A 26,362-nucleotide genomic window follows, 5' to 3' on the forward strand; every position below is an offset into this window, starting at 1 on the left:
CTATGTCATAGTGCTAGAGCATCTTTCCCCTTGTTTGTTCTTTTAGTCAACATTTAATGAACATTTATTGAGCACCTGCTTTATGCTGGGCAATGTAATCAATATGAGGTGTATGATATGTGGCTCTACGGTATGGTGGAAAAGAAGGATGTGTCAGTGAGTAATTAGTACTAGCCAGCAACTGTCTATAGAGCTGGAGCTGTGATGCTCTGTGAAATCTCATGTTTCAGTCCATTCAGCTGATATGTAAATGTCCCTTCCTGGACTTGGTGCCAGAAATTATTGGGAATTCAAATAGCTATGTACTTCCAAAGTACTATTACTAGTGCTTTGCTAGCAGAGAGTTGGATTTAATCAGGGTTGGAATTTTCCAGGTAATATAACAGAGGGAAGGAGAGAAAGAGACAAGGAATTTGAGAGTGTATGCAAAGGAGTATTTGTAATGATGGACCATGGAGTCTAAGCCAGGTAAGGGGGAAAGTAAGGACACAAAGGGAGTGCCGGACAGTGAAAAAAGGGTAGGGTCAATGGATAGAGCTCCCACTGGAGTCAGGGAATGGTTGAAATCAGTGTAACAGAGGGAGTGAGCTGGAAAGTGAGTCAGTAGAAGTCAGAGAACAGGTTCCTTGAAATTGAAATTTTAGAAAGGGTGTGGTTATTGGTAATAATAAGGTCTGGGCCCAATATGATCATTGAGCTAGGTGGTGAGATAGAATGGAAGATGTGACTTTCCATAAGATTACTGAGCAAGAGAATGCCTTGATGAGAAATCATACCTACCGTCAAGATCTTACTCAGATATTACCACCTATTTAAAGCCTTCCCGAGTTTCTCAGCTCTTCAGAGAAAATCCATTCCTTTTTCTCATTTCCATTATACCTGTTCGTAATGGACTACAGTTAGCTGTTAAATAATTGTGAGGGCAAGAACTATGTCTCATTTACCTTTCGATTTCCAAGCCTGACACAAGTCAAGACCTAACATGGAACATGACTAAGTGTTTTTTCCATTGAGTTGAGAAGAGAAATAATGGTCAAGTGAAAATAGAGCTTTTGAGGAAACTGATACCACAATAAACTTGGTTAATGTAAAGAGGGACATGTCAAACATATTTAATAACAGAGAGCTGAAGTTTTGAATTATCCACGTAGCCTTTCCTATTAATTTCAGCTAGTACTGTTCTTCCTTTCCTAGTTTTTAGTTCATTAACTGTACTAATTTTTTTAAATGTTTTGATTAAAATAACTTTATTTTCTTACATGCCAGTTTTATTTAATAGCTTCATAACCCATCTCTTAAAAAGACTATAAAATTCTTGTTAGCCCAGGGTTTATGGGGCAGTAAAGGCTGTGTTCTAAAGGACCCACACAACTGGATCATTAATGTCCTATATGGGACATCACAAATAAAGGGAGGAAGAGTGGTTACTATTTCTGTTTAGTTGAACATACACTGGCATGTATGTAAAAGCTCAGCTGTTCTTGGTGTATTTGAATTAACTTTGGGAGAACCAGAGAAAGCTTCTGTTCTGTATAGCAATTCGTTGTGTAAAATTTGTTGAATTAAAATCAACAAAGATTTCTTTGAAATGAAACTCTATGTCATTAGTGTCCATAAATCCACATTTTCTGGAGAAGTCTTAACTGGCTCTGAAGATATCTTTGTTGTAAGCATCCTAGAGTGCAGAGACATATGGCTGTATTGCTCGTTTTCTTCTCTGCAAACAAGAAGTGGATGGTCTTAGAATCATTCACATACGGTATTACTGAGAACTTCCAGCATAACAAAGATCCAGTTTGTCCAGAGTTGGTGTTCCATCTAATCACTTCATCAGTGAGTCATAAGCATGACTCTTTTCATCAGATTTCCTTGTCTGTTTCACTTACAGGTTTTATTTTACCTGGCATAAGTCACTTCTAAAGCTAAGTTTTCATACCTTTAGGAAGTGTTGTGCCTGCCACAGATACCAATATTATAAGTTTCATGGATAATAACTAACATGTCTGTGACCTAGCTTCTGCTGTTACCATGAATCATAATTTTAGTATTATCTGTGTTAGTAATGTTTTCATAACAATTTTATTTTTAGCAAATCTCACTTTGTGTGCTTTTTTGTTTTTTACTTAAAGGAAAGAACGCTTGGTGTATGTGGGTATCAGTATTGAAAACATCATTCCTCCACAAGTAAGTTTCTGGTTTATAGCATTTTTAAAGAGGAGACTGCCAAAATTGTTCTAAAATTTAACTCACTTTATGTAATATGAGTGGTTTTAAATATATAGTATACCTATTTTATTAAAAATGAAAATTTAGCACCTTAAAGAAATCACCCAGGGCTTCCCTGGTGGCGCAGTGGTTGAGAGTCCGCCTGCCGATGCAGGGGACACGGGTTCGTGCCCCGGTCCGGGAAGATCCCACATGCCGCGGGGCGGCTGGGCCCGTGAGCCATGGCCGCTGAGCCTGCGCGTCCGGAGCCTGTGCTCCGCAACGGGAGAGGCCACAACAGTGAGAGGCCCGCATACCACAAAAAAAAAAAAAGAAAGAAATCACCCATTTCCCTCATGATTAAAATTATGTGTATGCAGATAGCCCCAAAATGTAATATCACATCCAAACCAAGTTTAAAGCTCACCCCACGGAGTTTATGTTCTATTTTTTTTTTTTTGTACCCTAAATTGGGTAATTCGTTTTTAGCTTCTTTATGTGCTATTTATGTGAAGGGACTAAAAAATAGTTCAGGGAGATTTGGTTTTTAATTCCCTCCTTTGGGGGTTATCAGAAACTTCAGTTTGTGTTCTTACAGTTCAGTTTCTTTGAAGGGATACCATTGTTTTGCAGTTATTAATCTAATTTATAATTGAGAAAGCTATCTCATGAGTGAAAGTATATGTAACATGATATTCATTTGAAATGAAGAAATTTTCTTAGTTTCATATGCAGTTTCATTCAGGCTTAATTAAATCACACACTGAAATAACCTGTCTTGGTTAGTTATTTTTCTGGAGCACCTTGCCCCTTTCTTCTTCTAAACCCATTATTTCATTTATTCAGCATATCTTTTGATTTATGTGTGTTTAGTTTCATTATCGGTGGATAGACTTCATCATGATTGTTTTAAAAGAGGTAATTATAAACTCACAAAAGCATAAGTTTAATACAGAAGTGTTTTCATCCTTTGATCACCAATATTCTTTTTAATCTCTGTACTTAGTGTTGCCATGTTTATTCAGTTTTATGGGAATCATTTCACTTTTTTTAAACCTTTCACATGTGCTGCCTAGATGGACATTAGAAAGCTATTAATTCCAAGGAACTTTGTTCTGTTGTGATTAATAACCTATATACTTATTATCATATTTTTAAACCAGGAGCCAGATTTTTCTGAAGATCATGAAGAAAAGAAAAAAGATTCCAAAAAATCCAAAGCAAACTTGCTTGAAAGGAGGTCAACAAGAACACGGAAATGTATAAGTTATAGGTATGAAATCTGTGAGAATGAAGGAGTGGAAAATGTTTTTGAAACAACCTGATCCCAAAGTATATGCTTTTCCCATTACAATGACAGTGATGATTAGAAATTGTGTATATATTTCTTACTTACCGTCTTTAGAATCATAGAATTTTAGAGCAGCCAACATCATCTTTTCCAAATGTAATTTGCTCGTGTTATCCTCTTCTGTTTAACATACTTTGTCCAATTTCTGTAGCTCTGGGGATAAGAACCGATGCCTTTAACAAGGCCCACAGGCACTGCATAGCCTGCCCTGCACTTAGCCTTTCAGCTCCATCTCATCCACATTTTCCCTTACTCTCTCAGGTTAGCCACACTGTCTTCTTTCGGTCCCTTTGTGTAGACTGTTTACTTGAATTTCCCTCCTGTTTTTTACCTTGTTAACAATCCTCTCTTAATCAAACCCCTCTATTATATGCCCTCATAGCAACCAGTTTTTTTTCTTGAAAGTACTTCTATATTTGTAACAATCGTGATTTTAATTTTTTGATTAATATTGCTCTCCCGCACTATACTGTTAACATGAAGGTGAGTACCATGTCCGTGTTATGCATCCCTCTGTTCTTTACAGCTAGCATGGTGCTCCATCAGTACCTATTGAGAGACTCAATAAATATAGTCTGGTTTACCATCTGCCACCAGAAATATCAGAGAGAGATTTTTCCATAGTCATTCTGTTAGTAGCTAAACCTAGACTAAAACCTTATCTTCTAATTGTTTGTTCGTCTAGTGTTCTTTCCACGAAACCACCCTGTCTCACTCAAATAATAAATAAATGATATTTTAATTATTTTAGACCATTGTTAGACAACACCAAAACAGTCTTTTAACTTGAATAACTGGAGATGGAAAACAGAGTCGATTTTATAGAACTTTAAGCTTGTTTCCTGTTTATAAACTTTTGTCAGTGATCATGAAAGAGTTCCCCTTGTGTAGTTTCTGTTGTTATTGTTAAAACTTTATTTTGGGTTGGCTGAAAAGTTTGTTTGGGTTTTTCCATAAACTGTTATAAATAAAATAAAATGCAGTAGGATCAGTAAGAGTAAAATCCTTAATATTTAGGGGAATGGTGTCCATCTTATTCCTTAAAAAAAAAAAACTTTTTAAAAGTACCGTTTTTTAATAAAATCATTAAAACTAGTGAAGTCAAAACCTACTAATGGAAAGTGTAAGTGTTAAAGTCAATTCTACTAAAACACAACAAATGCATTCCTAAAAATTGCCATTGTGTGCAAAATTGCACAAAAACTATAGAGATTATGGGAAATATGGAGTTAGGGTCACACACTCAAAAACTTCATTAGTGACACATTAAAAAAAAAGATAACAATGGGAGTACCATTTGACACATCTGAAGTGGTTAAGAAATAACAAGTACTACAATAAATATGACATTTTATGTTGAAAAAAGACCTGAAGCTTGTCTGTGGAAGTGATTGTGAGGAGAGTTGCAGTTTGTAAATTATTGTGTAGTGGTAGAAGGAGAGTTACTTGAAATCAGCCAGAAACTTGTAATACCAGATGCAGATGGCTCTAGCTTATAACACACATGATGAGCTTGGGTAGCTGGTAAATATTTGTAAGATGTGTGCACGTGTTTCTTTTGTGTATTCCTACACAGCTGGTGCAGTTTTCTTCATTTACCTAGTGTTTCTCACAAGGAAAATTATATATAAGCAAGTATGAAATACATGTTATGCTTGAATTATTTCCTAATATATCAGTTATGTTGGAACAAATTTACATTATCAGAACAAGCATCATAGGGGAACTGTATTGTCTTTCAATCCTGATGTAATTGTGGTTTTCAGTGGGAGAAGAAATTTGTTTTATTAGCATTTCATCTTGGGTATATACCCAGAAGTGGGATTGCTGGATCATATGGTAGTTCTGTTTTTGTTTTTTTTGAGGAACCGCCATGCTGTTTTCCATGGCAGCTGCACCATTTTCCATTCCCACCAGCAGTGTACAGGGTTTCTGGGTTCTCCACGTCTTTGCCAACACTTGTCTGCTTTTGTTTTTTTCATGGCGGCCATCCTAGCAGACCTGAGGTGATGTCTCATGATTTTGATTTGCATTTCCTTGATGGTTGGTGATGTTGAGCATCTTTTCATGTGCTTGTTGGGCATTTGTATGTCTCTTCTCAGTTTTTCTTTTTTCCTTCTGCTTCTTAGTAATTTTTTCTTTTTCTTTTTCTTTTTTTTTTTGCGGTACGCGGGCCTCTCACTGCTGTGGCCTCTCCCATTGCGGAGCACAGGCTCCCAACGCTCAGGCTCAGCGGCCATGGCTTACGGGCCCAGCCGCTCCACGGCATGTGGGATCTTCCCGGACCAGGGCACGAACCCGTGTCCCCTGCATCGGCAGGTGGACTCTCAACCACTACGCCACCAGGGAAGCCCCTAATATATTTTTTTTAAGTTTTATTCGTCATATTCAAGCTCTAATAAATACACCTAGAATTTACTTTGTACATGGGCTGCAATGGGACTGTTGTGAGGATAAAATCTAAAGCACTTAATATATCAACACAGAAAAGAAACCCTCCCCCCCCAAAAAAAATTTCATCACTACTATCATTTAATAATTGTTTATCGGATTCTTATAGCTCCTAACAGAGGATGATGTCAAAGTTGACTGGAAGGAGCATTGGATTGGGGGCCAGAAGACTTCATATTATAGCCCTCACCACGCCACTAATTAGCCATGTATCTTTGAGTGCTTGGTCCATTTCCCTGGATCTTGGTTGACATACCTATGATGGTGAACTAACCCAGATGATCCCTTCAGCTTAAAATTATATAACAGTAATATAAACTATGTTTTTTATCATAATATGTATTGTGTGATTCATTTATTTATACCCTGCCTAGTTCCCAAAAGGAGGTAAGGAAGATACATATTCTTATGTAAGGAGCAACTTTTTAAGTATAACACCAAACACAGAAAAAATAGTGAAAAGGAAATTTGATTATATAAAATTAAGAAAGACTCAGACAAAAAGCACTTACAAAAGAAAATGTTTGCTTGCAAAGAAATTTTGTAAAGGAGTTAAAATTCAAAAGGAATGGCTTATGAGTTTTTAAAATAACAGTGAGTATATAGTTTTTTTCATAGTGGAAATAGTTTTTCCACATGGTGTCTGCAAAGACTGTTGCATACTTCAGACATTAACATTTCTGAAGTCAAGGATAAAAAGCCATTTTTGTTATGAAATCAGTTCCTTAATAAAAATTAAGTTTCCATGTATTTTGAAGACTAGAACTAGACAGCATGATTTGTGTTTGTTTGTTTATTTGAGAGGGATGCTGACTGGGGATGGGATGGGCACATATTTGTAATGATAGCAGGACAAAATGTCAGTTTTCCTGTCTCAAAACTTGAAAAAATAAGCAAAGGTTAAAGGGGAAATACACTTTGGGGACTTCCCTGGTGGTCCAGTGGTTTAGACTCAGCACTTCCACTGCAGGGAGCATTGGTTTGATCCCTGGTTGGGGAACTAAGATCCCGCATGCCACGGCATGGCCCAAAAAAAGGGGGGGGGGCGAGGAATACACTTTGGATAGAAATAACTGCAACATATGACAAAGATGTTAAAATCTTTAATACATAAAAAGCTCTTACAGATCTGTAAAGAAAGATGAATATACTGGCTAATAAAATGGGGAAAGGACACAAACCAGTACTTGCGAATGAAAAAGTAAAAATGACCAGTAAACATGAAAATAATATTGGCTTTACTGTGTATTCAAATTAAAATTAAGGAACAAAATAATTTTGTTTTTCCGTATTAGCAAAAAAATCTTAATGGTAAAATTCACTTCATGGTTGTATTTTAAATTGCTACAACCCTTGAAGAACAATTTGTATGCCTTTAAGCCAACAATTTTATTTGTAGCAAGAATACCAGGAACAAACCTATAATCCAACAAAATCTCATATTGGAACCAAGGGGCATCTCACCAAACAAAAGAAAAGATAGAGTTATGAAAAGATACTGAGGAATGGTAGAGTTTAGATGAAATTTAAATGACGAGTGAGGCTCAAAGCAAAGCAGGACTGTGAAAGGGTCAGTATCGTATGTGTACGGCATGGTAGACACAGGGTCCTATTTACTTGAAAACAATGAAGATAGAGTGTGGAGTGTTGTGTCCAACCCCTTATCCAAACTCTGAATCTGGAATGTAAATCAAGGCTGCTTATTTGTGTTAAAAGTGACTTAGATCCTCTAGGCAGGGGTGGGTGTTTCATTCTTACTGCTATAATTTCCTTTTTCCAAGGGTTCTGATGGTCTCTGAATTTAGAAAACAGAGTGTCTCAGTAAGAAAGTAGTAGTGGCTCAAAGAAATAGATTGTTATGGCACTTTACAGCTGCATCTTGTCCTTCGGAGAAATCCTGTTTTCCATTAACTTTATATCTGACTGTATCTGAATCTGTTATTCTAGCCTGATGAATAGATACACCGATTTTTACTTTCTCAGAATTTATCTTAAGGAAAAGCTAAGCTATATCTATAAGGATGTTTTTCATAGCATTGTTTATAATCATGAAAAAATTGGAAGTAAACTGTTGCATGTAAAAATATGTAGAAGAGTTCTTAACCTGAAACTTGTGAATCCTCTGAAATTATATGTAAAATGTTATGCTTGTGTAGGTATATATTTTCCTAGAGAGGAAATCTATAGCTGTAATGAGTTTCTCAACTCAAAAGGCAAAATATTTGGCTATTAGTCATTGTTTTTTTTTTTAAGGATTTTTGATTTTATTCTTTTTTTCTTTTTGGCTGCGTTGGGTCTTCGTTTCAGTGTGCGGGCTTCTCACTGCGGTGGCTTCTCTTGTTGCGAAGCACGGGCTCTAGGCTCGCGGGCTTCAGTAGTTGTGGCGCACGGGCTCAGTAGTTGTGGCTCGCGGGCTCTAGAGCACAGGCTCAGTAGTTGTGGCACACGGGCTTAGTTGCTTTGCAGCACATGGGATCTTCGTGGACCAGGGATCAAACCCGTGTCCCCTGCGTTGGCAGGCGGATTCTTAACCACTGCGCCACCAGGGAAGTCCTGGCTATTGGTCTTAACTCTGTTGTTAATCACTGTGTAACTTTAATCCAATGCTGTCCAATTTACCGTGGTTATGGAAATGTTCTGTTACTTTGCTGTCCAGTGTGGCAATCAGTAGCCATATGTCACTGTTGAGCACTTGAAATATGGCTAGTGAGGAACAGCATTTTTTAGTTTAATTATTTTAAATATAAATAGCCACATGTGGCTAGTAATTACCATATTTAGCATGATCTTCAAGTCACTTTATCTTTTGGTCACCTCAGTTCTAAAGTGAAAGGAGTTTTGTATGTGAATAAATCTTAGGAATCATCTAGTCTTGGTTTTTTGCTTTAAGTTGGAGGAAATAGCCCTTGTGAGATAAAGTATGTTTACCTAGTTTTAAAATTCTGACCATCTGTATATGAATTTCAGTAATAATAATAATAATATAATCTTTAATAACAACAGTAGTATACTTCTCACACTTAGTATTATTTCTGGAACACGAATTTTGTTCAGTTTACCTTGTCATATGATTTGTATAATCGGGTTGGCCTGTGGGCCAATCCAGCTCACTGCCAGTTTGTGTATAGCACGTGACCTAGGAGTGGTTTTTACATTTATAAATGGTTGAAAAAAGAACCAGAAGGATAAAATTATTTGAAAATTACATGAAATTCAAATCACAGTGTCTATAAATAAAGTTATATTGGAACACAGCTACTTTTCGTTCACTTATATTGTCTGTGGCTGATTTTGCACTACAATGGCAGAGTTGAGTAGTTATTACAGAGATTGTACAGTCTACAAAGCCCATTACAAAAATATTTGTTGCTGCCTGGTATAGGTGATCTTTGAAAATGAAAAACAACTTAGAATTAGATACTGATTTGCAAAACTCTGTTTTACCAAAGAAATTGAGGTTAACAGGACTGAGGTGGTCTAATCCAAGTCCCACAGCCCCAAAGTAGCAGAGAGCAGTTTCACATTCAGCCCTTTTTCACTTCAGAGGCAATTTTCCTAACCCATATGCCAGGACAGGCTGTAATGTGATTGTTGTATGTATTTTAGATTTGATGAGTTTGACGAAGCAATTGATGAAGCTATAGAAGATGATATTAAAGAGGCTGATGGAGGAGGTATGTGTTTATCATTCTCTCTTTTTCATCTAACTCGGCCAATATGTTAACTAAAATGCCCTGAAGAAGCAGTGAGCAAGCATATTTTCTTATTCTCCTCAGTATGTATCACGATCACTACTGATGTTAACTGTCTGAGACTGAAAATAATCTCTGGACACGGTGTCAATGTATAGACTCAGAGCTTCTAATTATGTTAAAAGTAGTATTATTTTGTAATCTGATATGAAACATAAATGTTCCTCCCTAGGTTAAATGTTCTTCCCTAGATTAAAAAATTTTCTTCTGCTTCCAAACAGAAAAGTTTGCTGTTGTCTTTCCATTTTTAGATCACTGCTGCTACAAAGTCACAAAAATTATGGATAATCAGAATCTAAATGATTGCTTTAAATTAAAAATCAATTTATTAATTTCATAGTCTTTAATGGGTGACATTAAAATAGAAGAATTTGAAGATAATTTAATTAAAGAGCTATGTAGGAAATCACCAGTGCTCCAGTGTTATTATGAAAGCTCTAGAAAGGATTAATAATAAGTAGGCTGTTTGTAGTAAAACTGAAGAAGTCACTAGCTTTTCCAGACATGTGTGCCTTATGTATATCTTTGCTGCTAAATTCTCACTTCTCTGCCCTGCAAACACAGTTTAAAAAAAAAATTTAAAAATGGATTGGCCTCTTTCTAAAGCCACATCCAAAAGACAGCTTTCAAGAAGAGATTCTTTTTTTTTTTTTTAAATCTATTTTTTACTTTTTGCTGTGTTGGATCTTCATTTCTGTGCGAGGGCTTTCTCTAGTTGTGGCAAGGGGGGCCACTCTTCATTGCGGTGCGCAGGCCTCTCACTATTGCGGCCTGTCTTGTTGCGGAGCACAGGCTCCAGACGCACAGGCTCAGTAGTTGTGGCTCACGGACCTAGTTGCTCTGTGGCATGTGGGATCTTCCCAGACCAGGGCTCGAACCCGCGTCCCCTGCATTAGCAGACAGATTCTCAACCACTGCACCACCAGGTAAGCCCCAAGAAGAGATTCTTGAGTGACTGTTGATAGGTATGAGGTTTCTTTTTGGGGTGATAAAAATGCTCTGGAATTAGTGGTGATGGTTGCACAACTTTGTGACTATACTAAAAACCTATGAATTATAAACTTTAAAAGGGTGAATATTATGGTACATGAATCATACCAAAATTTTTGAAGAAGCAAGTTCTCTACATAGTAAACTTCTATTTAGTAGGATAAACAAAAGAGAGCTCTGTCAGCTAAAGTTGTGAGAAAATTGCATATCTGTAGGAAGAAAATAAAGAAATCGAATGAAAATCTGCTAAGGACAATCTGTAGATATTAAAGGGAAGCTTTTAATAAACATATACTTGTCTCTCTCTCTCCCTCCCTCTCTTCCCCTCACCTGCCCTACACCCTGCCCCCTGGACTCAGGAGTTGGCCGAGGAAAAGATATCTCCACTATCACTGGCCACCGTGGAAAAGATATCTCTACTATTTTGGATGAAGAAAGAAAAGAAAATAAACGACCCCAGAGGGCAGCTGCTGCTCGCCGGAAGAAACGCCGGCGACTAAATGATCTGGACAGTGACAGCAACCTGGATGAAGAAGAGAGTGAGGATGAATTCAAGATCAGTGATGGGTGCGTGGTCTGTCAGTAGATCCCATTCTCTACGTCCAGGCTTGAACAGGCCTACCAGATAAGCTCGGCCCTGCTCTGATGGAGCTTTTGTTCTTCGTGCACATAGACAATCTGTTTTTCAGTATACTTTAAACAAATCCAGCGATGCTGATTTTGGTTCTTTCTAGATTAAAACGAAGTTTTATGGGTTGTTTGTTTTTTGGGGGTGGCCCACACGATGCAGCATGTGGGATCTTAGTTCCCCAACTAGGGATCGAACCCGTGCCCCCTGCATTGGGTGTGCCGAGTCTTAACCACTGGACCAGGGAAGGGAAGTCCCTATGCTCGTTGGTTTAATATTCAACATTGTATTTAAATTTCATGAACAGCAGTTAGCATTCATTTGTGGTGTACCTCTGTGCCACCTTCTGCCACCATGACCATGAGAGGTTCCCAGTCAAATATGAGAAGTGGACAGGTATGAGTATTTAGAAACTATTCTCTCGTGACCCATAGGGGTTTGGGTTGGGGCAAGTAATTCAGTATGGAAGATCAGGAAAGGCTTCCCTGCAGAACAGGTATAGAAAGAATACCACAGAGTTTCTCCTCTCATTGTTTAGTGGAGGAAACAAACATATAAACCACAAAAAAGTCATGCTGCATGATTGCTACTAAAACATAAGTCAGGGTACAGAGAAGAGCCAGATCAATCCAGGGAGGTCAAGGAAAGCCTCAGAGTAGAAATAGAGCTTTATCTGAAATGTGAAGAATGAATTGGGCAGATTGATGAATTTGAGATTAGAAGCAGTGAAGGAAAGGAAGTATTCTAAGCAGAGAAATCCTGTCCAGGGCAGCCAGGCATAAAACGTCATAGAATATTTAGGAAACTCCTGGTGTGTCAGGATAAGAAGAATTGAGGAAGCAGCGAAAAGTGCCCTGCTGGAAATGTGGCCAAGACATAAAAAGGAACCAGATGATGGAGTATTTTGTTTGTCATGCATAAGAATTTGGACTCTTTCCTGAAGATGATGAAAACCCACTGAATGGTTTTAAATACCAGACTAATACGAGGTTTATGTTTTAGAAAGATTCATCCTGGCATTCGTTCGGAGGATTTACTGAGGGGAAATGGGGAATTGCTGTAGTCGTTCAGATGGGATATGAGAGCCTGAGCTGAGAAGGGGTATCAGGTGTGAGATGTTATCTTTATGAGATAGACTCGGGAGGAATTAGTCATTGATTAGATGTGAGAAATGAAAAGGGAGAAGGAAATTAGGATAAATACCATGTTTCTGCTTTGAATTACTGGATGGGTGACAGTACCAAATACCAGGCTAGGGAACAGAAGAGAGGAGTAGGTTAGGAAGTAATGAGGTCACTTTTGGGCATGTTGAATTTGAGGTATGTGCAGGACTTCCCAAGAGGCCAAAGCAATTTACGTACAAAAATCAGCATCCATTCATGTTCATAACTCCTTCAAAAAAAAGGAGAGGGGGCAAAACATCTCTTCATTTTATAAACAGGGAAACTGATACAGTTAACTGGATATTTTACATTAAACGTTACTTAATAATTCACTGGACTTGTTAGAATTTGAACTCAGAACTCAAAAACGGGTTCACGGTTTTAAGTGTACCATCATAATTCATTTGGTTTCTCTTGGACAGATCTCAAGATGAGTTTGTAGTATCTGATGAGAACCCAGATGAAAGTGAAGAAGACCCACCATCTAATGATGACAGCGACACTGATTTCTGTAGCCGAAGACTAAGGCGACATCCCTCCCGGCCAATGAGGCAAAGCAGGCGTTTGCGGAGAAAGACTCCAAAGAAAAAGTACTCCGATGATGATGAAGAGGAGGAATCTGAGGAGAATAGTAGAGACTCTGGTAAAAATAATTTGTATCCACATCTCACCAAGTCAGTAAATTCTTATGACTTTTGGAATTAAGATTTCTTAAAATAAAATTCCATTCAATTGTAATATAAGCTTTCTGATGAAACTTTGAGTTCTATTCTTATGATTCACCACTAATTAAATCTTTCACATAAAGCACATCTGAGAAGGTAGATACAGATGGATATGTTAACTTCATGCCAGACTCATTTAGGATTGTGATGATTCCTTTTGGTGCCAAGTGTTTCCATGCCTAGACTTTACCTTCATAGTGTTTCTTGGGAATCATTCTTAATAATCTGAGAACATTTTTCTCAGATGTCTAGCTATTAGAGAAAGATCACCAATTATCTCTAACATTTAGATCATGATCAGTGATTATGATTGTTAGTTTTTATAAATTATCAGTGGTTGATGTTATTATAGCTTATGCTTATCTCTATTAACTAAATAAACAGTGAGAGGCACAGCAGGTAAAAGAACAGATAGGAGTGCTTTATGGGATTAGCAGATAGGTAGCTGTCGTCTTACTGAGGAAGTGCCACAGACAGGAGTATTATATCCCCAACTTGGGCCAGGCTTGTGGAGTTCTACATAACTACAGAACAATATCAGAATCAGGAATTTTATTGATAAAATACTATTATCTAATCAACAGTACACATTCAAATTTTATCAGGTGTCCCAATATTGTCCTTTATATAAACATCTTTTCCTGGTCAAGTATATAGTTCAGGATTACATATTGCATTTATTCATGTCTCTTTAGTCTCCTTTAATCTGTAATATTCCTCAAACTTTGTTGACTGTAGCATTTTTGAAAAATACACACTAATTATTTTGTAAAACATACCTCATTTGGGTTTTTGTATCCTTGTGATTAGATTCTAGTTATACATTTTTGGCAAGAATATCACAGAGTTAATGTATGTCCTCCAGGTCTCTCTATTATTTTCCCTTTTTAATTAATAAATAATTCATAGGAAGATATTTTGAGACTGTAAATATCCTGTTCCTTATCAGATGTTTCACCCACTAGCTTTAGCATTTATTCATGAGTTTTCTAACTCCTTCCTTCCTTTTATATTTAATACTTGGTGTTCTGTAAGGAAGAGTTTTCTCTTCTCCCCTATATATTTATTTCTTTGTATCAGTGTGGACTTACGGATTCGTATTTCAGTCGATGGATATGATATGTTACCATCACTATTTTGATACACTTTGCCCTAGATTTGGCCAATGGGGACCCCTTTAAACTACTGGCTAGCTGTTTTGAAATATTTGAAATCCATTAGAAAACAAAGCTAGATATGATGATTCAGTGGAATTTGTTAGTATTCCTGAAAAACTGCTCTGACACAAAGCCATAGTGTGACTTTGGTTTATTGATCAGAGGTGACATGACAAGAATAGTGCTATTTAGCAGTGCTTTGAAAGTTAAAGTAGTCCCATGAGCTGTATTTAGCAGATTTTAATTCCGCGTGGAAAAAAGGCAAAAATATAACTCCAGTTCTGTACTTATTTGAAACAGGCTCATCAGTTTTTTGTGGTTAGAAAGTATAACCTCTGCAGTACATTGTGAAGCTATGGCTGTAGCCATACAGCTACATATATATAGAAACAGCAGATTATCATGAGGCAAAATAGTAACTATCCACCAAGAAGAGCAGTTGTGGCAGCCATGCAGCTCACTGGGTAGCTCTAGGTTGTATGAGATAAGGATTATGTAAAAAGGGTTTGTTTTTTTGGTTTTTTTTTGGCCGCACCGCAGGATCTCAGTTCCCCCACCAGGGATTGAACCCAGGCCCTTGGCAGTGAGAGTGCGGAGTCCTAACCACTGAACCGCCAGGGAATTCCCTGTAAAACATTTTTTAATCTTGAGGATTGACTGCTAATAGGATACATTTGTGAGGTTTGGCATTAAAGCCCCCCCAGATGTACTCATATTATTAAGAAGAAAATGAGAGACATGAAAGTTACTGTTCATTTAAAAGTTATGACTGAACTCTGCCTAATAGCTTTATATTTTTATAACCTAAGCTAACTACTTTTCTATTTAGTGGAATTAAAATTTGTACTTGATGGGACTTCCCTGCTGGCCCAGTGGTTAAGACTCTGCACTTCCAATGCAGGAGTCCCGGGTTCAATCCCTGGGCAGGGAATTAAGATCCCACGTGCTGCATGGCACGGCCAGAAATAAATTTTTTTTAAAAAAATGTGCTTGATTTCTTTTTCCTTTCTCTCTTTTTTTTTTTTTTTTTTTTTTTTTTTTTTAACAGAAAGTGATTTTAGTGATGGTTTTAGTGATGATTTTGTAGAAACTCGTCGAAGGCGGTCAAGGAGGAACCAGAAAAGACAAATTAACTACAAAGAAGATTCAGAAAGTGATGGTTCCCAGAAGAGTTTACGACGTGGTAAAGAAATCAGACGAGTTCACAAGCGTAGGCTTTCCAGCTCAGAGAGTGAAGGTAAGGAATAGCTCTCCAGTTTACAGAAGTTTGGACAAGGCAGCAGTACAAATTATAAAGTGAACTCAGGATGATGATTCTGTACCATTTCTTAGAAATTTAATATAACCCGTAATATCTTTGAGACAAAACCCATTATTTTATGCCTGGTCAACTTATAGTTTAAATAACTGATACTTGATAAGATACTAACTTTTAAGGTCTTCATTGTAATAATTAAATTCTTCATTGAAACTAGAAGAGTATCAGAAAATTACGATCTGAACAAGATTTCTTCTGCTCCCTTACTATTTATGGCCCTCATTTTGAAATAACCTCCTATGTCCTGAATACCTGAACAGTTCCAAACCAAGGGTGCCTACTGTCTCTCTCCACCATAACAGTGAGCTTTAGTTGGTAAACTTTTATTTCTTAATAGCTTTAGCTGTGTCCCATACCAGAAGTACAGGAAAAGATCTAAAATATGAACTTGTGATATCCGTTTAGTCTTTGTAGTTATTCCAGAGTTCTTCCCAAGTTCATTTTAAATGAGTCTAACCCTTACCTTCCCCCATTTCTTTTTTATATATTTAATTCTCCATTGTTTATGGTCTGTTTTGAAGATTATTTGCTTTCATAGATCCTTGTCATTTAAGTTTGAGCCCAAGCCAGGAGAGCATGGGAAAAAAATGTTTGGATATGGGAGATTAAAGGAGGGAGGTAAACATCTGGGTGAATGTATATTTATCTTCATGTGTCATTAAAGACAGATATAAATTCATTAATTCATCTATTAAAAATAAATACTTACTGAACTAGTCACTGTCCTCGGCACTGGGAATAGAAGAGTGAAAAGAATAACCAAAAACATATAACTCTGTCATGTAACTCTTACTTTAGTTGGGGGAAGAGAGACAATAAACATGATAAATAAGCAGAATATATGATATATTAGGTGGAGATAAATGCTATGGAGAAAAGTAAAGGAGAAAAGGAGCGTAGGTGAAATTTCAGATAGGGTACCAAAGGAATGCCTCACTCAGAAGACAACATTTTAGTAAAGACCTGAAAAAAATGTTGATACCCACATGTGATCAGTGGGTACCATATTAGATAGTACAGTAAACCATTGTATAGACTTTGGAATTTATTCTGTGTGAGATGAGAAATAATTGGAGGAGTTTGAGCAGAGGAGTGATATGATCTGACTTACATTTTAATTTGCTATGGTATCTGTATTATGAGTACATTGAAGGGGACAGGGAGGAAATCTAGGAATCTAGTTGGGAGGCCATTGAAATAGGCCAGGCGATGATAATGGTGGGTGAGACTAGAGCAGTAGCAGTAAAGGAGTGACAAGCAGTCAAATTATGGATATACTTTGAAAGTAGACCCATAGGATTTACTACTGGCTTAGATGGGAGAAAGAAAGGAATCACGGATGACTGAGCGATTGGAAGACTAGAGTTGCCAATAACTAAGATGGTGGAGACCAGAATGGCGCAGGTTTGAGGAAGAAGTTTAGGAGCTCGGTTCTGCCTGTTTAGAAATCCAGGCATAGATGTTGAGCAGGCAGTTTGATACATGAGTCTGGAACCTGTGGATTGGTTGCCTAAAACAAATGTGAGAGTCATTGGCATATGGATGGTATGCAAAGCGATGAGACCAGGTGAGTCAAGTATAAACAAGAGAAGACGTTTAAGGACCACCAAGGACATTGAATAACATGGAATAAGAGTTAGCGCAGTATTTCAGATGTCCTGAATTGGGTGCTTAGTTTCTTTCCTTATCAGTATGTTTACATGACTCCCTAATTTGAGGGCTAGTGGGAAGGAGTTGCTTAGTTTGTGACCAGCCTATCTTCATTTAATTTAAGGATTCTGCTCTTTCCTAAAATCACGGGCAAAGTATACTGTGAATCACATTGGGCATTGTTGTGGGACTGAGAGGAGAGAGAAATAAGGCCAGTTATTGAAGGGAAATAGTTATGTACAAGCAAGTCTGAAAGCAGGACATGGGATGAATATGGGGAGGAAAAGGAGAATTACTTAAATCTGTTAAAGGAGAATTACTTAGCTCTGTTCATGGTTAACTGTGCCAATGGCTTAAATGTGCTGTTTATTCTAGAGAGCTATATATCCAAGAATTCTGAAGATGATGAGCTAGCTAAAGAATCAAAGCGGTCAGTTCGAAAGCGGGGTCGAAGCACAGATGAGTATTCAGAAGCAGATGAGGAGGAAGAGGAAGGTAAACCATCCCGAAAACGGCTACACCGGATCGAGACAGACGAAGAGGAGAGTTGTGACAATGCTCATGGAGATGCAGATCAGCCTGCCCATGACAGCCAGCCCAGGGTTCTGCCCTCAGAACAAGAGAGCACCAAAAAGCCCTATCGGATAGACAGTGATGAGGAAGAGGACTTTGAAAATGTAGGCAAGGTGGGGAGCCCTTTGGACTATAGCTTAGTGGACTTACCTTCCACCAATGGACAGAGTCCTGGCAAAGCCATTGAGAACTTGATTGGCAAGCCAACTGAGAAGCCTCAGACCCCCAAGGACAACAGCACAACCAGTGCAAGCCTGGCCCCCAATGGGACAAGTGGTGGGCAGGAGGCAGGGGCACCAGAAGAGGAGGAAGATGAGCTTTTGAGAGTGACTGACCTTGTTGATTATGTCTGTAACAGTGAACAGTTATAAGACTTTTTTCCATTTTTGTGCTAATTTATTCCACGGTAGCTCTCACACCAGCGGGCCAGTTATTAAAAGCTGTTTTATTTTTCCTAGAAAACTCCACTACAGAATGACTTTTTAGAAGAAAAATTTCAACAGACCTTGAAGTCTTTCTGTGAAGTGACCAGTTTTGAACTTTGAAGATAAATTGCTGTAAATTCCTTTTGATTTTCTTTTTCCAAGTTCATGGTCCTTGGTAATTTCAGTCGTGGGAAAAAAATCTTATTGTAACAACAAAGATTTGTATATTTTTGACTTTATATTTCCTGAGCTCTCCTGACTTTGTGAAAAGGGTGGATAAGAATGCATTCCGAATCTGTGAGGGCCCAAAAACAGAATTAGGGGTGGGAGAAAGCACTTGTGCTTTAGCTTTTTCATATTAAATATATATTATATTTAAACATTCATGGCATAGATGATGATTAACAAACTGCTTAAAAGTTCAAGTCTGTATTATTGCAGTTTGAGAATTGTAGATAACATCATACATAAGTCATTTAGTAACAGCATTCATGAAATCAGCTTGTTTACTATTGGAGATAACCACACTTAATAAAGAGACTGAAAAAGTACCATCGTAAAAAACTCTAACCTAAGTTTCTCTTATAGCGGAGTATGTTGTTTAAAAAAAAAAATCATCTGAAAAGCATTTGTACAGTAAAATGTATAATGAAGCTTTGACAACCAGATTGTGCTAGTAAAAAATTTTTTAAACCAGCTTTATGCAGTGGTGATGAGGTGGCCTTTAATATGCTGTCATGGAGAATTATTAGTGAAATGAGTGTGGTCTTTCATAAGGACCGGGTGGACTGTAAACTTTGCAGATAGTGTAACTCTTGTCTTCTGGCCACTTAATATTTAAATATCTGAAATATCATTTTAAAACAAGTACATCTATACATAACATACATGAAGAGATGGATGCTAAGCTGACCGCAGTATTTTAGCACATTTGTAGAAGGGGAAAGGATTTTCAGGTGAATTTTAACTGGTCTATTCTTGCCCTTAGTATCTACTTCAAATTGAAGTCTACAAACAAAGCAGTTCCTTTGGGAGGTTTTTAGTTTGAGTTTGTGTGTGTGTGTGTGTGTGTGTGTGTGTGTGTGTGTGTGTGTGTGTTGGAATTTCCTATCTGCCTGGATATATTAGCAGGGTTTGAATGTAGTTTTGGCCTTTGGCCATTAGACTTCTATTAAAATTCATTAATAGTCACACGACCAATATAGAATTGATTGAAAACCGCCAATGTACTTAATAGGTATGACATCCTTTTCAAACATCTCAACACTTTAAAGAAAGATAAAGCCCTTTGTTTCAAGAAAAAGGGGTTTGTAACTAACTAAATATCTAACATGTAATTGACACTAAAATATGAACTTGTCTTAGTTTCTGTTACAGCTGTAAAATTTCAGGCAGAGCCATAAATAACATTGTACAAAGTGTAGCACTTGTGATTAAACCTTGCCTGTCAAATTCTGAAACCTTCAGCCATTACTTCTGTGAATACTTTTGCCCTGGGATTGGGTTTTCTGTTCCAGTGCTGTGTCTGTTGCCGGCAATGGACACACCATATCTGCTGCTGGCCCAAGGAACTTCATTAATTTTTCTTTCCAAATTAAGCATTATATGTGCTAGTCAGTGTGTAGTAAAGCACTTCTCTTTTTTATTATTAAAAAGCTGGCATTAGACTTGCATTATAAATACCTCTCTAGAAACTTTATACTCCTTTTCCTCTCTCCACAGGTGTTGCCCTTAAATCTTATCTTTTGGCCTTGAAAGTTTATAGCTGTTGTTTTTCACTTGTTGGTTCTTGGTTTTTTTTTGTTTTGTTTCACTTTAGTTCTGTAGTACCTACCCATTGATATTTTTGCTTTGATTCTAGCAGTGTATATGTATCTGTATAAAAAATAAAAGAATGAAAGCAACCTAAAAATAGGATGCACCAATAGCATGTGGTTCCAAGCAAGTTGTGATTTTTATTTTGAGACAGTGTTCCACCAGAAGGGAGGGAAGGGCTTACATTCACAGACAGTAAGTAGGGCTATGTAAGGAGCCACATTCACTTACCAAGCCTGCTTTCTGGCTAGGTTTGTTTAATTTATTTGAAAGTCAGTTAAGAATGTTGGCCTTTTTAACTATCTAAAACAGGCAGGCAATAGAAGGATTCCTATTAATGCAAGGTAAGTGGTTAGAATGAGCAGGTGGCCTATCCTGCCCCCAGTCTCCCGCTACCATTTTAGTCCCGCTGGGTAAAGCCACTAAGGTGCAGAAACTCCCATGTACCCTCTCTCTACCTCTGGACACACCAGCTTCTGCTTCAGCCTATTAGTTTTCTTCAGTTAAGCAAATGACAAGAAGTAGTATTAAATGGGTAGATTATTTATTTTACAGGATGCCTAATGTGAAATAAGGAGTTCTTTTTACTCTTCTGCTATAGAGAGCAAAAGGTAATTTTTATCTTAGTAAGGACTGAGTATTCTATTTAGCAAATGTCCCACTGACATTGATACCATTTTTGCTGCCTGTTATTTACCAAACTTGAATTCAGTGTTTGTGAACTTGATAGTGTTTCCCTTTGAATTCCCTTCACATTCTGATTAAACCAGTTAACTATGCTTCATCTACAAAGAGTGCAATCTAAGCACCTGATAGTTACAAATTGCTATCATGCAGGTAGGTTAATTATGGCTGATTAAATGTTGAACAGTTCAAAAACAATTCTGCTGCTTGGTGTTTAGATTCAGTCCCTCAAAGAGTCTGTGGTTGCTGAAATACTAACTCTGAACATGCTTTGAAGAAGTTTAAAAAGAACAAAATGTAGGAAAAAGTGAATTTTCTATTTCCAAAGACATAATTCAGTCATTAGGAACTGGACAGAGTATAGGAAAGCAGCAGTTCATCTAGAGTTTAGAACATTTTGGATCCTTGTAATTAGAGTACTAACCATGGATTTAGGCTCCCAATAGCTGCCATGTAATAGAGTCCTTTAATACTTTAAACCCCCTTTTTGGAAATACAAATTGGACTCCCAGTATCAAACTCCACAGTCTATAGCAAATATATTAAGGGGAGATGTAGTTTAGTACTCAGAATATTTAGTTTGCAGTTTCTGTAAAGGTTTGAAAACTAGACAAATTTTCACAAAGCAGAAACTTTGAATTAAAATACGTGAAAAGAACTGAGACTGAAAATAACATGTTTTGGTTTTGTAGACTTGTGCTGATGAAATAGTGTTTCGTGTAAACATTTTCTGTTGTTGGCACATTACTAGAGAATGACGGCAGCGACATTCTCAAGAATATACCTGATTTATTGAGGTCAGGTTTCCTTGACACATCTTTTTCCAGTTGGTCAAGGTTGCAGATTCCGAGAATTAAAAGGAGTTTCATTTAGAATAAATTCATGTCTACTGATAATTTTTTTTTAATGATCTACCAAAGAATCAAGGACTTCAAATGCTAAAGAAGTTGTTGAAAAAAAGATTTTTAAATAAATTAACAGGACATTACAAACTCCAGTTTTTACTTTTTGGTTGATAGAACCCATCCCATAATATGCATTTGGGCAAAGAACATATATTAAGAAAAATGTAGGTGTTTACTGTTATTTAGAGTTTAAAAGGTGGGGAAATGTTAGCTATTTTTAAGTGGGACTGATGGAATTTCCTCTGTCACAAGGAATGCCTTTTTAGCTTATGTTTGTGGGGATAAGAGATGTTAACCGTTCGCTAGTTCTACCATACAATTGAAAGCAACCTAATGAATTTACAAGTTTAATATTCAGAAAAAGTTGTGAACTGCCCTTCACCAACACAGTGGAACAAACAGGTCCCTGATTCATGGCATTGCCTCACAGTGATAGGACAAGTATTCAAAGACCCAGATCTTTTTTTAAATGGAATAAACATATATATGTATGTGTGTATATATATATATAAATTAATATGTATATACATATCTTAGATGTTAGAAGAAATAAAAATGAACCCTTTGAAATTATTTGACACTATAAAAAATAAGACATAATTGTAACTGATGTGAAATTATGAACATCATTTAATTACACAAAGCCTAGAGAAAAGTAGTGAAGTTCCTCTTCTTGGTTTAACATCCTGGTTCTCCCAAGAAGCAAGAATGCCAAGACTGCATACCTTCTGTATCTACCTAGTCCTCTGCTTAATATCTGTTATTAAACTTTCTTAGAATAAATTCCATTCCTATTTTATCCACCATTCCCAGTTTGTACCTGTAAACCTACCTTGGAAGTGGCAAGCTAACTGCTGATTTACTTCATTGTTTTTATACCAATCCTGAAAGACAAGACCCTTTGCTATCAATGTATTTAAACTGAGTTATTTTGTTATGTGTATACTTAATAATTTGTTTTCAAAATATTTCACTCTTAAATTATCATTAACATTTTGAGTGCCAAGAATTGCTAAGTAACTATGTAACGTATATTGAAGATTGTCATTCTCCAGCAAGCAAGCAGTCATTAATAAGCAAAAATGTAGTGCTCTTGGTATATAGCTACTCTAGATGGTACACTTGACACTTTTTAAAAATTCATATAAACCCTCTCGGAAATTGATTAGGATATGATTCCATTAGTGAATTTTTTCATTTTTGTCACGTAAGCTCAATTTTTTTTCATTTTATGTTTATACCATTTTGCTCTGGGAAATGCTGCAAACCCAATTCTGACACATTGTAGTGATTTCAGTTAAAGATTTTTATTTTAATAACTAAGATGTCTATCCTATGCATAAGTTATATGAGAGGGCATAACAAATTATTGGACAAGTAGAAATTTATTCATTAAGCTCCTTAGACATTTTGAATGAGAAAAAACATTTTTAAAGGAACTACATTTGTGTTTTTTGCCAAACCGGTACAAGCTAGAAAATGCACTAGGGACTGAGTGACCTGCCTTGTTCATTCTGCCACTGGATGATGTAAGTTAAGAATGGAATTGTTAACCCTAACTATATATTTTCTTGACTTTCATCAGTTTCTAAAGAAATCTAATTCAAGTGTTTGGGATTTTGTTTGACATGTATTTATTGAGTTCTGTTCTTAGACCAGGAGCTAGCTGCATGTCGTGCTTATGAATGGCCCAGAACACAATCATTGGGAAACTTAATGGCTCAAGACCTTCTGAATCATTTAACTTATTTTGTATGTTGCAAAAAAAAAAAAAGTTTATTTTGCTTGAGAGTCACATTTTTTTATAAATGTACAGCTTTTAAGGGAGGGGAGGTGGAAAAATACCCTAAAATAGGATGTAGATTTTTACAATTGTGTTTATGCTAGAACATCTACAGGTGCATTATGTAATTAAACCTAAAATTGTTTAAAAATTTGTGCCATGGTCTTTTTCATTATCCTGCCCTTTAGCAGAGTTGGTGCACATCAGTACTGCTATATGGACAAGGCTTGAAATTAGGCTAATAACCCTGTCTCCAAAGCTTTAAGATCATTGCATGAAAATTACACACACACACATACGCACATATACACACATGTAGACATATATACACAGATCTAGTTTATATTAGTGTAAATTTTCAATTGAAGAACAGCTATAATGGCCCAAATTTGGCAGTTAGCAGCATATTCTTTAAGTGCGTGATTTTCGTGATGCCTAACTAGGGTATTCTCAACGTTGGTCTGATGTTTTGTTCTCGTATCAAAGTAGAGTCTTGATAATGGTATCTGAATTATAGCTTGCCCAAACATGCCAGGAGGTTTTGTATACACCTTGAAAGGATGTGTCCTGTGCTGGGATGGGGGGGTTGGGAGTGGAACAGAGCTTGGTTTCTTTTCAATCTGTAAAAGAAGGAGAAACTAGAATTGTTTGATTTGGTTCTTGTAGACTCAATTCAGTAGACTTAATTCCACAGGAATATTTGTCTGCTGGAGGCATGGCAGGAAGGGATATCAGGTTCAAATTCCAATTCCCTTCTTACTTGATAAAAAGTATTTTGAAATCTTGTAAATCTGCTGATTCTAGCAGCCTTATATGGCACATTTTACCATAAGTTATATTGACACCTTTGTTTAAGTGCCATTACTTTTTGCCATCTGATAATTTACCATTCTAATTTCTCACCTTTGTAGCGCAAGTGTATTCTTGTAAAGAATTAAATCCATAAACTTCTACCTAAGTTACCTGTATCTATTGTCAGTTAATGTAGGATGTCAGTTTCTTTGCTCTCCTCATCCATTCAGAAATGAAGCCTGGGAATCATTTATTTCCAGGCAAAGAATACAAATTCCAGATAAGAATTTGTAGATGGCTTATGTTAGATTTTCATTTTAATTTTAAAGTAGTAGCTAGGATCCAGGGAGTGTTTAATCAGAATGCCTCTTGGATTGCTTTATTTTCCTATGCATAAAAAATTATTCCTGGAATAGGTTCTCAGAATGCTTTATTTTGTTTCTAGGAGATGAGAGCTAAAGCAGAAACTCCAAGATTAGCATAAAATTCTTGAGGTAATAAGGAATGTGCTAGTAGTTAAACAGGAGAAGCTGGCATGCTCTCTGCCACGTATGACATACTGCATGTATCGGGGGGGGGGAAGAGATTTGAAAACTGGAAATGTGATTCCAATAATGCACAAAGTAAATTTTGTGCATAGAAAATATAGGAATTCCTGGTAGCTTAAAGCTTCAGGGGTTAACTGCAGTGTATGAACACCTAGTGTGTTAGAATTGCAGTGCATAGTTGTTTAAATACAATATTCTTTGTTAGTGACAACCAGAATACATTGTGGCTCATGCCAATATTTTTGTTAATGAAATGTTCAGTGTCTCACTATAGTCTGATCAAAACTCTTGGTGTTTTAAGATAGGCCCAAAGCTATTTGATGGCTATTGGCCTAATTGTGTAAATTTTCTTTCAAAATGTTTTATTATAATACTTCTGTCATTTCTTTCACTTAATATATGTCAATTGTGATAATAAAAAATTAAATAATTTGATGTATTTAGCATGATGTGTTTGCAAACTTAGTTTATTTTAAACTTTGTAGCACATAGAAAGTTAAGAATTTTCAATAACAGTTGATGAAGGTTGAAAATTTTTATCACCTCAGGAATAGATGAATTGTTCCCTTACTATCTAGAAAGTAAATTTGCAAGTGCATCAATTTCCCCAAAATAATGTTTAAGGCTATTTGCCAAGGATGTGAATTATAGATATTAGAAAGCTTTCTTGATTTCTATCTTTAGCCTCTGGAGAACGGACACATTAAAGAGGCCTTGAACTTGTTCTGTGTGGCCCTGTGGGAGCCACAGAACTAGGCCAGAGGGCAGAAGCCATAGGCAAAAGCTTTCTATTTATTCTATGGAAATTCTTTTTTACAGAGTTCTCTAATAACTTGGATGTGAACTGTCACCAATAGGGGATGTTTGGGTTTAGGTTGAAGTGCCATTTGCAGGACTGTAATAGATCAACACATTTTAAAAGGGGTTAAAAAAATAAAAATAAATAAAAAGGGGTTAGACATTTAAGGGGCCCTTCCAATCCTGAGTATAATTCTCATCTACAAATGTTGATTTGATAGATTTTCCTTACTCTTGGAATACAGTAAGATGCACAACGAACTCATTTTTTTCCCCCAACAAACTAGTGGAGTTCATTATTTGCAATTCTGATTTAAAATATTGATAAACTATTTAGGTAAAGAACTTTTGGATCAGAATTTCACTTAGTGGAGTGAAAGCTGATCTATGCTGGCAAGAAATGACCAGCTACAGTGCTTCTTAGTGATTTATTTGAAATGTTCACTTAAACTGAATTGGTCAAATACGAGTGAGATGCTGTGTTGGAGGCTAAGGGTGACAGCGCTGTGGCAGCCTTGAGAGAGCTCTTTTCTGGAGCTGACAGTGGGGTCCAGAACATGACTGTCGACCCACATCCCTTTCAGGTTATGAGACCAGAGAATGTAAAAGAGTTCTTTTCTTTTAAAAACTGAGAATCGGTCTACTATAC

General features: G+C 36.7%; 1 protein-coding gene across 1 annotated transcript in view; it reads left to right on the top strand.

The window, feature by feature from the left end:
• RSF1 (remodeling and spacing factor 1) overlaps nt 1–23,791 on the top strand; it is a gene marked incomplete at its 5' end in the record, with an annotated part of 166,387 nt that extends 142,596 nt beyond the window's left edge. The window contains 7 exons of the mRNA XM_082660016.1: nt 2,130–2,184; nt 3,369–3,478; nt 9,614–9,681; nt 11,109–11,316; nt 12,963–13,183; nt 15,471–15,659; nt 17,766–23,791. Of these exons, the coding sequence (XP_082516142.1) occupies nt 2,130–2,184; nt 3,369–3,478; nt 9,614–9,681; nt 11,109–11,316; nt 12,963–13,183; nt 15,471–15,659; nt 17,766–18,334 (1,420 nt within the window). The 3' untranslated portion in view covers nt 18,335–23,791. The remainder of the gene's footprint in view (nt 1–2,129; nt 2,185–3,368; nt 3,479–9,613; nt 9,682–11,108; nt 11,317–12,962; nt 13,184–15,470; nt 15,660–17,765) is intronic.
• Between the last annotated feature and the right edge of the window lie 2,571 nt (nt 23,792–26,362).

This window comes from Grampus griseus, assembly GCF_964374135.1.
Source record: "Grampus griseus genome assembly, chromosome: 8".
NCBI classification, from domain to species: Eukaryota; Metazoa; Chordata; class Mammalia; order Artiodactyla; family Delphinidae; genus Grampus; species Grampus griseus.